The 15,268-nt window shown below is 41.8% G+C and overlaps 1 protein-coding gene across 1 annotated transcript in view; it reads right to left on the bottom strand.

The window, feature by feature from the left end:
• GAN (gigaxonin) overlaps positions 1-15,268 on the bottom strand; it is a gene marked incomplete at its 5' end in the record, with an annotated part of 40,541 nt that continues 25,273 nt past the window's right edge. The window contains 7 exons of the mRNA XM_019535444.1: positions 1-554; positions 1,935-2,044; positions 10,065-10,193; positions 10,936-11,072; positions 12,189-12,338; positions 12,864-12,976; positions 14,310-14,431. Coding sequence (XP_019390989.1) covers positions 373-554; positions 1,935-2,044; positions 10,065-10,193; positions 10,936-11,072; positions 12,189-12,338; positions 12,864-12,976; positions 14,310-14,431 — 943 coding nt within the window. The remainder of the gene's footprint in view (positions 555-1,934; positions 2,045-10,064; positions 10,194-10,935; positions 11,073-12,188; positions 12,339-12,863; positions 12,977-14,309; positions 14,432-15,268) is intronic.

The following is a 15,268-nucleotide window of genomic DNA, read 5'->3' as shown; positions in this document are numbered from 1 at the left end:
TTTTTTTTTTTAACTTTTCAGTAGATTTTGCCATAGTAATACCCAGACCTACCTCTTTCTGACACAAAGAAACTCCTTCCCTAGCAGAGGTTATTTTCTGAACAGTTAGAACTGAAGGAGTTTTCTTGGTCACAGGTTTTTGGGTTTTGTTTTTTTTGTTCATTTTGTTTTAATATATAGTTATTTTCCCCCAAAAACAAGAACCAAGACTCAAGCTTTGAAGCATTTAAAAAACAAAAAGTTACCATACCAAAGCACAGATTACAGTATAAGTTTCAGTTGCACTATCTTTGTTTTTTTTTCCTTATGTAAAGCTATGTTGTAGTGGACCGTGGCAGGCTCTTCCAGTCTCCTCCCCTTTTGCGAGGCTGGTCACGGAGAAGGAACACGGATGCGGAACAATCCCTGCTGAAGCTGCAGTCGGAAGAGCTTGCAGTTTGCAATCCGCAAGGCTGCGCAGCCAGTGCGGCGAAGGTCTGATGGAAATAATGGTTTTGTGCGGTGCCAAGTTCCCGTGCTCCTTTTAAACTCTCTGACATAGTCATAATTTGTACCTAGAGTTAGGTTGGAAAAAAGAGGGAGGGAGGGAAAAGAGAAATACATTGCACTTTAAATTACACCGCAACTTTCAAATAGTTTAAAGTCTAATGAGGTTATTATTTCTCCAGGCTAAATGGAAGCAGAAAGATTGTTGCTATCCATTTCTAAATGGGATTTCAAAGAAAGTAAAGTTGAGAAGTCTGAATTAAGAAGAACAAAGCAAAGCAAAAAGGACCTTTTTCCCTTCCACATTTTTTAATTTCTGCTATTAATAAACTGACTTTGGTGATATCTAGATATACATCTTGTTATGTATAGATAAGAAGACTATATAGATAAAGCCAGAGGTTCATGTCTTCCAAAAAGTAAGCTGTACAAATCAATATCCAATACAAGAATTTCTAACATTTTAGCAACCCCTTTCTACTGGAAAGGTTGTGGGACCTTTAAAGGACCTTGGTCGTTTAAATTTACTTCATCATTTGTCAGAGCTACCACAGCTGCAAAGCAACTGGCATTTGCCAGGTATAAATCCTGAACATTTTCTCAGATGTACAAACAAGCTGAGTAACACTAAAAATGCTGCCATGCTTATGAATCCCAGAATCTCTGCATTATATTCCTAAGAGTACTCTGAGACAAACTTCTTGGAAATGAACCACCGATGTTCTTTTTTTTGCATGTCTTCCCCCAACTATGGCATTACCATTTTGTTTTAAATATTATTAGTGAATGATACTTCACAACAACATGTAACCTAGTAAGGTTACATATTACATTCAACATTTTTCAATAAGGAAAACTCAATTAGAAAAATGACACTACAAAAATTGAAAAAAGTGTATCTAACAAGTTCCTGCCTAACTTATTCTGTGTCAAGGGCAATGATGGACTGTTTCCTACCCAACAGTTAGGACTGCAGAGCAGCAGTGACACTGTTGCAAACCTCTCCCCCACATGCTCTTACCAGGGATTACTGTTAAATCAGACTATTTCCAGACTGGCCACGTGCCAGAAGTTGCTATCAACAATTTGGAAGAGGCTGCTTTTGTATTGTTTGCAAAAAATCCAAGAACATGTTATTAACCTCAGTCTATTCCCCTAACCTCTGTTATGACAGCCAAACAAATGGCTAACAAGTTTACAAACTTTCTTTAGGAGTTTAAAATCAAAGAGATGTTCAAGCACAAAAGTTAAAAACAATTCTGCTTATTTTTTCCTGTAAATTTAACATGGTTGCCTTGAACTTGAGGGCAACCAAGAGCAGAACGAGATTCAGAATCTTAACTACACTGAAGTGTATTTTTAACTCTAAAACTTCAAACCATTTTGAAAAGTATTCTCAAAGATTGAAAGAAAACAATCAATATGAACTTATTAGCGTTGTCTCTAACCTGTATCAAGATCTCCAATCACATAAATACTGGCCCCAATTGGTACAGCTCCGTATACAAAGGAAGAACTGGTGGGGATGCATAAGTTCTGATCGTTTAGATAAATCCACCTGCAAAAGAGGGCAGTTTTAGTGTATGGATTAATATGCAGGACAAAAATATTTGTAAGTTTTTTCCAACAGTTTGACTGGCTGTAAATAAAAGCAAAGTCATGTAAAATCTTTTAGCTTTTAGCAGAGACCTGCATTGGGAATTGGGGCCTCCAAGTCCCTTAGGCCTGGTCTACACTGAAAGAAGTGATCTTCAAAGGCCTTCTAGAATAGCTCCCCACGGGGATCCTTTGTTCTGGAATAAAATCACTCTGAATGGAGTAACTGTTTCAGAATATTTTCCTCTCATGTTCCCCTTCCCCTCCCCTACTTTGCTATAAAGGCCCCGCACAAGGGAGGTTATTTTGCAATTGCCATGATACTCAATTTTCCTCATACGATGCAGCCCTATTTTAAAACGTGGGCCAAGACAAAATATCATCATTATTTGCCACCAGTCACAAACACCTTGGTAAACACACTCGTTAATTATAAGGGTAGGTTCTAATGATGTGAGCAGTAAGTTTTAAAACTTCTCTCTTATAGGAATACAAGCATCAAGCCTTTTGGGAGAGGGAGTGGTAGAGGAGTGCACAAATTACTCAGCCAAAAGAGTTCAACATCTTCTCAGGTACTGAACAATTCACTAGATCCAAATTAAACTCATTTGAGAGCTTCTTTTAAAACTATTTCTGCACTACAAGGCTACACAGACTTTTATCCAGAGTATGTTTTTACAGCCTAGGTATAAAGCCCTGTAAAAACACACTTCCAACAGAACTAGCTGTTCAGTTCCAAGAGCTGCCCCACAGTACAAGTGGGAGTCGAGAGCTGCTGCATCACATCACCTTGAATTATGAGCCCTCTTCAACCGAGAATTTAATTCCTAAGGTCGCGTCCAGATGAGTGCAGACGTGCAGCATGTGGTGCTCCCATCCTAACTCACCCCTAACAGATTAGCCCTCAAGAGCTCGTACAAGCAAGACCCTCCACTGCAAACAGGCTGCTCTCTTCTGTATGCAAGTACCTCTTAGTTTTTGCCAGTTCTATATCTTTGGCCGTGAACGAATGGTACTGCTAAGAGCTATCAAAGCCTGGGGGAGACGGACAAGGAGCTGAGGTACCACAGGTGAAGGAGTTGGTACCTGGCGCATTTCAGCTGGTTCTCAGTTGAAGGGTTTGGAGCCGGAGGGTGCTCCTGAAGGCAGGAGACCACTGCAGGAGGAGTGTCTCACAAAAGGCACATCTGGCCACATCCACAGTTGAGACAGGCCACAGCATGACAAATGCAGTGTTACTGCTTTCCTCACGTGCCAGGCCAGCACAGGCAGTCATGCCAGTGAAAGGAATGGTTTTCATCAATGGCCTTTGCCAACTGCATCATGCACCCTTCTGGATTTGACCTTCTGAGCCGTCCATGCTGCCGGCTGAACAGGTTCCAGACTGGCCAAGTGCAGGCGTGCAGCTCGCGTTTGCAGATGGGGGCCAATGTGAAAGGCCACGCTGCAGCTGCAGGCGTGTACAAGTGGTGATACATGCACTGGTGAGGAGGGCCTTCTAGCATGGCCTGCAAGCAGCCCAACAACACTGAAAGACTGCCAGTGAATCGGCTGTTGCTTGGCTTGGCAAGGCAGGCATCCGTGAGATAACTGTATATTACAGCTAGACAACAACTGAAGCTATAATTGCTAATGAAAAAACTCATCCCCTTCCTGCCCCTCACCAACTTATGTACTTTTCAGGAATGCTTCCAGCAGTTCAAGTTAGGAAACAACAAAGACAGGAAGGGCAACGGGTCACGTTTCATCAGCTTTTGGCCTAAGCTCCAGCTTGCTGTAAGTTGACCATTTGCCTGCTGTTTGGGCAGTAAGAAAATAAGCTATACCAAGAGATTCACAACCTTTACGAAGGAGAAAGAACTGTTTAGAAAGTCTGCTCTTCTGGGTGCTTATTTTCTGCAAATGGTTCTGCTCAAGTCAGATCCAAGGAAAAAGAGGTGACAGCTTCTTTTGCAGCAGGAGACAGAGTTGATATAGTACAGCATGTAAAACTAAAATGTGTTTCTGTCGAAGCTAACACAGGAAAAACACTTAAGCTTTTCATTTTTTAAAGCAGTAAGTGAATACAAAGAGATGGCAATCTAAACAGCAGTAACTCGTAAAGCAAAATGGGTGTTTCTAATGCTGAAGGAGAAGTGAGATGCAGAATACAGAAACCAAGCCATCACGATCTGCTACCTAAAGTCTGCACTCAGTGTGGAAGGAAGGCTTGCATAACAACTATTAACTGAGAAAGTCTCGATCTAATTTGACTTTGGGGTAATCGTTTCATCCCTCTGTGCAGGGGCAGATCCAGGATTTACTGAAGAAGATGCAGCACCCTGCCCCTCAGATCACAGGGGCTGGAGGTATAGCTGGCAAGGAATGCTTGGGAACAAGTGCACGAAGAGGGGCACCCACCCCTGCTGATCTCTGTTGCTGTCCTCAGCTGACTTAGAGACAAGGGGAGAGGTGGGGGCAGGAGGAGCAAAGCCATTCCTGCTCCGCTCCAACCAGGAGCTGAAGAGAGCAGCTATATAGAGAGCCAGGCTTGGCCAGGGACAGCAATAGTGGCAGCTAGTTTCCTCCTCTAATCCTGCCTACCTCCCCTGCAAGTGTTCCCTGCAGTCAAGGAGCAGGTGCTGGAAGGAGGAACTTGTGCATTGCTGTTGCTGCCTCCCACCAAGCCCAGATCCCTGCAAAGCCACCCCTGCAGCCTAGGGCAGGAGCAGCCCTGGGCCCCCCCCCCCCGCCATGCTTTGTCAGCCAGGGACAGCAGCAGTGGTGCACAGGTTCCTCCTTCCTGCGTCTGCTCCTGGCCAGTGTTGGATACCAGCACTGTGGGGAACAGGTGGGAGCCAGGGGGAACTGGGCAGGGACAAGGCATTGCAACAAGGAACTGGACCACAGTTACAGTTATCCCCCACTGAGCCTGGCACCCAGCACAGCTACACCCACAGGTGGAGAGGCTCTGGGGTTTCCCGAGCATCCAGATCAGAAACAGAAGAGGAATATGTCCTCACTGGATCTGCCCCTGAGCCTCTTATGTCAGCATCTTAGGAGACACCTGCATATTAAAGGAAGCAGTTTTTTGGTTCTAAATATTTTGTTGCAAGTTTTTTTTCTTTTTAATCTTCACACACATTATTCAAATGGTGTTTGCTGGGTGGCAGTTACTTACAGGAATCATTTTTGAAAAACTGTTTGGCAAATTATCACTTCTAAAAATAGCACAGCCCCTGCCTAAGAAACTTAGAGATTTCAATCCAGATGTTTTCCATACAGTTTAGGCTGCATACATAACACGTCAGTAAAATGCAGCAGCTTCTAAAGTCGAGACAAGAGTCCAAGCCGCCAGCCAAATCAACTTCCTCACAGAGTATTTCACAATATGCTGGAGGAATAAAGACCTTTTTTGGGGCAAGATTTAAAGCCAATTTGTACTCCCTGATGTTTCATGAAAGTCCCGAATATTCAAGCTAAAGGTGGCAGATTCACCTTTCAGTCCATTTTCTGGAATGACGACCTCTATTCTCCTCACTTTCTTCTGACACACAAAGGTCAGAACAGCAAGTCGTCCACTTGATAAACCCCAGAAGCATGAAAGACTGAGCTGACACGATTGGGGTTTCAGTAGGAACTCCAGGCACTTAAAATCTGGTGTCTGAATCAAAGACAAATCTAAAAATGGATCAAAACCAGTACACACCAGAACATAGTGCTTAAACAATCCATAGTCTAAAAAAAATTTCCTATATATGGTCAGCCAGAATTCAACTAAATGCTGAGATCAGTGTCAAGCACCTCATGTGGTGTGAAGACATCTGAGAATACTGCCAATCATTTTAAAGTTCATAGTAACTGATAGAGGTAACCTGGAGGGAAAAAAAGCCACCCGCACTGAAATCATTTGGGTTAGCCGAAGTCAGAGTGAGGTGGGTTAACCAATTAAGGCCTCGTTCCTGGAATCCAATCAATGCCAGATCATCCAAGAGCCCAAGTTCTTGGGTAATAAGATTTAGGATTTAGAAGGATACAGAAGGTGTGAGAGGGATGCAGGCAGCTATCATTTCTAATCATGAACGTCTATTATAGCACTTATAAATAATACTTGATGGCCAAGCTCAGAGCTGGAAATTTGGCAATAACCATTAGTTTCTAGTCACATGAACTTTGTGACAGGTAGCAGATGTTGAAACAAACAGATAGCTACCTCAATGTTCATGACACACATACTGAACTCTGCATTCCCGTTTCAGTCAGAGCTTGTAGGCCAAGACAGGCAATGCCCTTTTCTTTGCTACTCTGTTAAACTCATTTCGGGGCCCAGTCTGAATGTGCTCTCCTGCTATGAGAGTATCAATGAAAACTTACAAATACACCACCTAATATTCTATGCATGCTTAGTCATACGGCAAAGTGCAGAAGGGGAAGCCCCTATTAGAAACATGAGCAAAGGTGAGATGGTATGAAACTTTAAGTCCATATCCTGTCTACAAGATGTCTAAGTTTATGCAGCAGTTCGCCCAAATGCATGCATGTGTGCCTTGGCACAGAACAATCCTATTCTTCCTCAGTAAGATGCCCAGCTTTCCCATTCCCATCTCAGCATGCAAGCGCAAAGCAGAGTCAGTTCCAAGCAGGAAATATTAGCCTTTGGGGGTGTATCTGAGCTCCTGTGTCGGTCTCAGGGCTGTGAGAAAGTGCTTACTTGTGCATGAGCTGGATCCCAACATGGAGAGAGAGATGTAAAGCACGGCGCAACAAGACAGACAACCCATCCACCTTTTATCCAATAGCAGAATTCTGACTCCTGCTCCCAATGCTATTTGCATTTCGTCCAATGACTATTTCACGTAAATTGCTTAAAAATAGCATTGGAAGCAGGGGACAGAACCCAGGCTTCTATCCCTCCCTGGAGATGGCTTCCTTGCTGGAAGCATGTTCTCCTTTTGATCCCATAACCTGAGCTTCTTTCTACCCACCAGCTGGTTTCAACAGGAGGAATGGAGAATGCCCTCACAGCCTTGTTGGGAATGCTGGCCTACGGCATCAGCACATAGCCTGATAGGTGGGTCACTTATTCTGGGACGTGGGAGATGCAAGTTCAGGGCTGAGCACACAGCGCTCTCATTTCCTAGCCAAAGCCCCTAATCACTGGGCTTTTTGCCAAAAACTAAGTGGGTTTTATTTCTGCATGTGTGATCTTAGCTCCAAATCCTGCTTGGTGCAATTCCCTCCTGAAACCAAACTGGATTACAAACTTTGGGAGAAAGATGCCGAGATAGCCATTCTAGACTGCTTCTCAGCATGTGCGATAGATACAACCAGGACAAAATGGAGGTGCCTGATGAACCTAGGCATCTTAGTGCACTTACACACATGCAGGGAGAAGATCTGATTAATCAAGTCTGCTGGTGCACGTAAATTGACACACTCTGGCAGCCTTGCGTATCATGTGCATCAGCGGCGCAGTGTTCCTCCACACTGAGAAAATGGCAGCAGTATGCTCTGAACTAAAACATGTTCAATGAACTTTAGTTCAAAGTGTACCACCACCATTTTTTCAGCATGGGGGCTGCACTGCGCTGCTGATACATGCCACGTGTGGGAGCTTTTTATTAGCATGGCTTGCTCATTAAAAGCGCCCAGCACTGTGTCAGAAGCATGTATAAAAATGCCCTTAACGGTTTTGTGCCTGCTGAGTGGAGGGAAATAGGAATGCACTTGGTATCCAAGAGAATATACCACTTAGACATCTTAAAGGAGAAAAAGGACTCGGGTTTACTTTTTATCTATATCACTAATTGGCCCTCCATAGTTTAGTACACCAAAAGAGCCCAAATCAACAGCTAATACAAACAGCCAAAAAGCTTTCTAGAAGTACACACTAGCATATATGTACTATGTTGAAAGCTCTCTACTGCTGCACCATATACAACAGAAGCATCCTAGGTCATATGGCATACCCCCCATCCTTGTGCTATTCCAGCTTCACTCAGGAAAGACGTGTTTCCACTATCAGTGTACTTTAATTAGACAAAAATGCCGATGTATACTGCCTTTGTCTCCTCTACAGGAAGTACGACTTTTTGCAGAGAGATCTTCAAAAGGTATGCTGTTTCCCTGACAACCCATTATCACCTACATCATATACTTGCACAACACGATCTGTTATTGTGGGAACAAATCAACAGTCCTATAATAAAATTAGTATTAAACAGTTAAGGTACAGTTTATAGATTACATAGAAGTAAATTGTTCTTATTTGTATGAGTCACAAACTACACACTACATACCCAGTTTACTTTAGGAGGAAAAAGTGTTACTGGTTTATATGGTATTACCAAAATGCATGCAACAGACAACATATAATATGATAGGGACAGACGGAGTTCACCTGCAAACAAAGCAAGATACATAACAAAATGTTTTAGCCATGGTTTTGAGAGACAGAATATGGCTTCCTACTTAGTACCAGTAAGACACCTGGAAGATTCTCATTCTTTAACGGTATCCAATGTGCCTTCACTTCATTAATAGTCTGTGGCAAGTTTCAAAATTTATATGAAGTAATATGATCCAGATATCATTCTGCCAAGAACATAACCTCTGCTTAAGTTTTTATAAAGAGTTCTGCCTTTGGCTTTTAATTGGAGTCCCTTTATAAATAACACTTTTACAACAGATACAACTCTCCTAGACTATAACATTCTTTTAATGTTGAAGATAAATTACGTTCAAATTACATACTCTGAACATATCTAATACACATGAAGATTGCTTATCTTCATAGCTATGATCTAAAATAGTAACACATAAAATGGTAATACAGCACCCTCTTCTGGTAAGCACCATTGTACAAAAATGCTACCACTCCCGGTACTGAAGCTACCATATATTCCAGCAGAGGAAGCAGAAGTTATGAAGTAGGAAAGATAGCATCTGAACTCAGCTAATAGGTCAAATTTTCATCCTAGTTTTTACCAATTCTCCTTTTCAAAGGTATAAGAGGAGCTAGGCATAGTTTGCTCTTGTACTTCATCCCACTTCAAAACGAGCCCCTGAATACACACTTAAATCACGTATAGTCACAAAATCCAGAAGCCAGTGTTTGAAAGTGTGGCCCTGGAAATTTACTCAAGTAAAATAAAGATTAACTTTTCTTTTTAAATATAAGCCTCAGATTTTTTCTTAACTGAAGCCAGTTTAATGGAAGATTGATAGTCAAGGTATTACTACTTTGCTCTGTCCTTTACTGGTTTCACAAAAAGTCATCTTATTAACTTTAAACTACTGTCAATTACTGTAAGAATTTGTAATTTGTAAAAATGTTAATCACTCAACCCAAATTTAAAACTGTCTGTTATAAACGTGTGTGTGAAAGCCACTAGGTGGCAGTGATAACTCCTCTGCAACCAAATTTGGACAGGTCAGAGGTTCCTAATCTTTTTGGAAAGTTTGATACATTAAAATCAACATTGCTGGAAGTCTTAAATTACCACATTAGCAAGAGATTTTTTTCCCCCTAATGTTGTATAAAAGCATCATGGAAGCAGTGGTAGATGGTAGAAACTGTCAATGTAAAACAGCTGAGACAATCAGCTATTAGATAAAAACACAAAAAAGCCCCATTAACTTGCCTGATCTATATACATTTGTTGGGTGAACTGGGTCCAAGTAATGTGCTGCCTCTTCTGGGCATGCCTGGGCTGGCATGGGAGTGCACTGAGTTTAAAGTAAAGTGAGTTTTTGTTTTTGGGTTTGTTTGTTTGGGTTTTTTTATTTAACATCTCCAAGCAACTACTTATGCCTAACAACCAGCATTTTAGTGCCACAAGAAGAAATATTTAGGTCTCAAATTGAGGCAAAAAAAAATCAACAAGATGAATTGACATTTGTTGAAAAGCTGGATGCGTTACGACACTCTCAAAAGGGAATAAAAAAGATAAAAGGAGCAACTGAAAGAGAGACATGCTCCATCTACAGCCAGAACTAGTTACCTTTTAAATTCATCATGATAGAATTCGGATTTGCAGGTCACCATCTCGCTGGCCTGATTATCATCACGACTTCTGACTCCACCAAACACGTACAGTTCTGACGCAACTCCACAAGCTACTGCTCCAAATCTGAGGGCCAAAGAAAGGAAACAAGCACTATTAAATAGATCCACCCACATCCTTCCATGCATTTCCCTACTTGTTCATATTCAAATGCTCAGATCAGGTGTTCAGTAACATTTAGGTCAGTGCATACATCATTGTCCAAAAAAATGAACAGCACCAATTTTTCATTCAGGGACAAAGTCCTAAATTTCAAGTTTGGTAGGAAGTGCAATCCTGACAATGCCATTTCTGTTTTCATTGTGCAGAATAGCAGGAATGTTTCAATAGCCAGCTTTGGGTTCACTGTGCAGAGAAGCACTCACTGTTCCTTGAGAGCAAGTTATTTTATGCCATGGAGTTTGGTAGCCAATAAGAGCCCAAGGCACTCTTCCAGCCAAAAAATAAATAAATTAAAGATCCCACCAATGCTCGGTCCCAAGCCACGTCCACATTCCCAGGCTACATCCCCAGCACAATAGCTCCATGTTACCGTATGACTCAGGAAGGCAGGGGAATCCACCTGGAGGTCTGTCTAGCAGCATTAGTTGGAACTGCTTAGCAGAGTTACAAAAGAACCAAGGCATCAAAGTTAAAATGATTGCACATGTTGATTACTGAATCCACACCACTGCCATGTAACCAGCAGTGCTAAAACTTGATTCGTTTCTTTAAAAATGGAAGTACCCTGGGGTCACGTTTGTATGGCCTTGTTATTTTAGAATTTAAATGACACATCCTACTAACCTGGACGTGCATTTTTACTCACCTTCTCTCTTTCAGGGGACAGATGGCTGTCCACTGCTGAGTCCTAGGGTCATAACACTCAACAGATTCAAACAGTTTTCCATAGGAGCCTCCACCCATTGCATAGATTTTCTTCTTCATAGCTGCATAGCAGCCAATCTTTAAAAAATAATAATAAAATATATATATATATATATATATATATGTTGAAATCTACAGAATCCTGTTAATGGAGTACCTTCAGTATTTTAGATGAGACAGTAAAAGACTCAAAACTCCAGGTTTAGGCAACTTCATTAAGGCACATTCTGAGCCACATGAAAAATTAATTTAAGGACGTAATTTATAATAATACTGCGTCAACCTTTCCTCAAAGGGAAACAGCTATAAGGATGTTGAAAAAAAAGAGAATAAAGACAAGTTCAAATGGACTTGCCTCATTTTCATTAACAACTACTCTATATACATAGTAGAACAGCTGTCCCTGAAAACTGCTCCTTAAAAATCCAAGGCATCCCAGCTAGTGTTAAATTTTTGGTGGTGACCACAACCTATAACAGCTCATTAACTTATGAATGTGTGACCAAAGGGTAAAAAGTACAGCCAGAGTAAAGTTAAAGCAATTTTCACAGCCGGCTGGAGGCATTAGGACTCCAGTTTATACAAGGTTTCTCCTATTTTGAAAACTCGTTACTTTTCATAATCCCCTCCCGCTGGAGAATTTGCAGGAATCAGAGTACTGATAACACAAAAATAACCTCATTGCTACATTTTATTTAGAAAATGAAGTCAAATGATCTAGCCATAATAAATTCGTTCTTAAATGTTTTAGTCAGCCTGATATAGATGCAGTAGCCTTTTCTTCAAGTGTGGCTGCAAGTAGATTTTAAAAAAATTCAGGGTGAATAAAATAAGATTATCTCAGCTTGTTCTGTCCTTTCACAATGACATTTTGCATTAAAAACACATAGCACAAGTTTCTTCCTTCTAGTATTTTAAAATTAATTGTTGATTAAGTTTGCCTTATGGAAAAGCAGCAAGGTATACCCATAAACTGCACCTCAAACAAGACAGTATAAAAAATTCTCACTACAGCAGCAGTTTTATTTTGATGAATAAAAAAGAAAAAAAAACAAAACACACTCTTCCCCTCTCGCCATCAGAGGACTATTTGGTTTAAGAAAAAGTTGTAACAGACAGTGCAAACAGCTCAACAGGATTTTTTAGAAAAGCATTTATTGCGAAAGTGTAACTTATTATGCTATAGCTCGTTACCTTTCTAACCATGGTTAAGTCTGGTTGCTTGTTCCATGTCTTGTTATAAATGTCATAACTCTCCATAGAGATGAGTTCCCTTTCTCCATCCTCACCTCCCAGAATGTAGATAATTCCATCAATTTCTACCACACCAAAATTATGTCGTGCCTACAAGAGACATCAATAAATTCATGTTGCAGTGATGTTCACAAGTTCACATCCTGCCTACCGTGCTTGTAACTGCAATTTGCCTCCATTAAAAATAAAGTTACAATAAAAGGTATCCTTCTCCAGAGCAAGTTTTATCCTTTAAATTTAAAGCACAGGTCTCTGGTGCAGTCCCTTCATCCCCATTAGGATTCTCCAGTACATAAGTATCCTATTTATACCTACTGACATGCACACAAGCTTTCTGCAAAGGAGAATAAACTCACAATACTAAGGGTACTTTCTGAACAGAAATGAAATTCTGCGTTTCACCTCTAAAGTTAGCTCTTTGCTAACAAACAGGTGTTACCTAGGGGCTGCAGTTATTACTGATCCAAACTTGGCAATAAAGAAATGCACAAGTATGGTGATCTGCACTATGGCTTCTGAAGGCTTCACGTGACTGGAAATTAACATCAGTGTAATACTGCTGAACCCATTTTATTAAAGGAACAATAAGTGTTGACAGTTAGGTAGCGATCTTGCCTCATTCATTGGTGGCAAGGAACTCCACGAATTGGTGTCTGGATCGTATTTTTCTCCAGAGCTTAAAGTTTCCTTATTTTCATCTTGACCTCCAAGCACAAACAAGAATCCTTCTGCAAAACAAAGCACATATGGCAATTTTAAAGTGGTAGTCATACCTGTGATTGTGACAAGGCATTAAGGTACATCTTGGAATAGCACAATTAAAAAAAAAAAAAAAATAGCACAGATCAGACACCGGACTGGCAAAGGTTAGGGCTGTGTGAAGCTTCAGGTTTTGATTTGATTCGGAGGCAATTCAGTAGCTGAATCCAAGTCAATAAAAAGGTCCAAATCAATTCTGAAGTTCTCCGAATCGTTTCCAAATGGGCTCGGAGAGCTCTGGAGATTCAGGCAGTCCTCGCTTGCTGATGAAGGAAACTGGACCCCGACTCCATGCTGGAGGAAGGGGGAAGAGGATCGTGAGGGGACCCTCATCAGGCCCCATCCCCTGCCTGCTCTCCCAGCCCCAGCTCTTTAAAAAAAAAAACAAAGAGCAACAAAAAAAACAACCACAAAACCAAAAAACCACCCACTCACCGGCTGCTGCCAGGCAGGGGGGCCCCCATCTCTGCTGTTCCCCACAGCCCCATACTGCGTGGGGGGCTCTGCCACAAGCCCCTAGACCCCCACCCACTCTCCCAACCCGCCCATGGCTGCCCTGCCCTGCCCTGCCCCAGCTCCCAGTTCTATAAAAAAGCCTCCACTCACTGGCTGCTGCAGCAGCTGTCGAGGCTTCTGGGGGCTTGTGGCAGAGCTCCCTATGCAGCGTGGGGCAGTAGGGATTACCCCCCACCTGGCAGCAGCTGGTAAATGGGGAACTTTAAAAAAAAAAAAGAGCCAGGAGCCAAGGCTGGGTGGGGCAGCCATTGACGGGGCTGGGAGAGCAGGCGGGGGATATGGCCTGGCGGACGCAGAGAGTCAGCGGTGGCTGAGTCTCCAGATGAGATTTGGCTGAAATCATCTTGGGACGGTGATTCAAAATCACTGAAATTGAATCACTATCCCCCAAATCCAAAGCAAAATACTAACTGCTTCACACAAGCCTATAAAGCATGTCCTTTTCCCCCCAACATAGTTCATCAGAAACTATAGGTCAAATTCAGCAGCACAGTGCACCAGGTGCAACCCCAAGTTATTTAAAATAAATAAAGAAGACATTCCTGTAGGGACAAAAGTAGCAAGCTGCAACAAAGTATCACTGTGCGATTTTCAGATCTTCAAAATCTGATGGATTCACCACAAAACAAAGCAGCAGTAAAGGGATAATTTGCATAGAAATCAACAGGCTTCAGTCCAGTTTGCTGTTGGAAGGCAAATTATCTTACAAACTATAACTGTTTGGATAGCATGGTGAGCTTACATGCCACTGGCTTTTCCCTGAAGTGATAACGTGTCCCCGCTTACCTGCTGAAAGTACTCCATGGTTGATTCTTGGTATGCTCATAGGGGCAAGTTCAATCCAGAGCTGCCTGTTCGGATCATAAAGAGGGCACATGCACCTCATCACTGATGTTGGTTTCCGTGACCTGAATAAGGATAAAAAACTGGTGTTATTTTTACTAGTGTTACAACATATTTTAGAACATATTCTATCTATGCTATAGCTATGCTTATGCTAAGCTGCCATTTTAAACGTACTTCTATTTTGTCAAAAAAGAAGCAATAAGGGTGTGTGTGTGTGTTGTGGGTGTATGATTACTAGTTGGATAATTGCAACAGGTATTAGATAGACTTGTACAAAATATTTGGAGTAAGCAGAGATAATTGTAAAGATAAAGTGCAGGTGGCGATCTGAGAACGTGGAGATGATATAAATAAGAACTGAAAAACATACAGATTAGAATATAACAACAATACGTAACCGGTAACACAGTCCGAAAGATGAGCACAAGTAAAGAATTAAATGGTGGTTGGTGAAAGTCTCCAGGCATTGATCCAAGTTTGCCCCATGGACATAAAAGGGCAGTGAAGGCCCCTCTCAACTGAACGTCGCCTTGTAGAAGCCTGAGACTGGCTGCCGCAGCGTGACTCCAAGTGCCGTGGATAGGTGACTTGGTGTGAATGAAGTATATAGCGTGAATGAGTAAAAGCAATTCTTATATAAAAAGCTGCAACATTTGCCTCAGTTATCCATATATTATGCAACAAACTTTGGTTTGCCGAATCCATGTGTTGGTCATTTATCCAATACTAGCATAACTATTTACAGCTCAGTGGGTGTGTCTACATGTGAGTATTACTGCGAAAAACTCTGGCACAGTTTATGCTGAAACTTACTGCTCACAGGTGCAGCATTTACATGTGCACCCAGGACCACAGCATGTTGAACCAGGGCAGCATGGCCCTGGCTAGCAAGAGGCCGG

The sequence above is a fragment of the Crocodylus porosus genome, unplaced genomic scaffold (genome assembly GCF_001723895.1).
Source record: "Crocodylus porosus isolate Cpor-Errol unplaced genomic scaffold, CroPor_comp1, whole genome shotgun sequence".
Taxonomy (NCBI): Eukaryota; Metazoa; Chordata; order Crocodylia; family Crocodylidae; genus Crocodylus; species Crocodylus porosus.
Note: the sequence above shows the minus strand (reverse complement) of the source record. Positions and strands in the feature narration are given on the sequence as shown.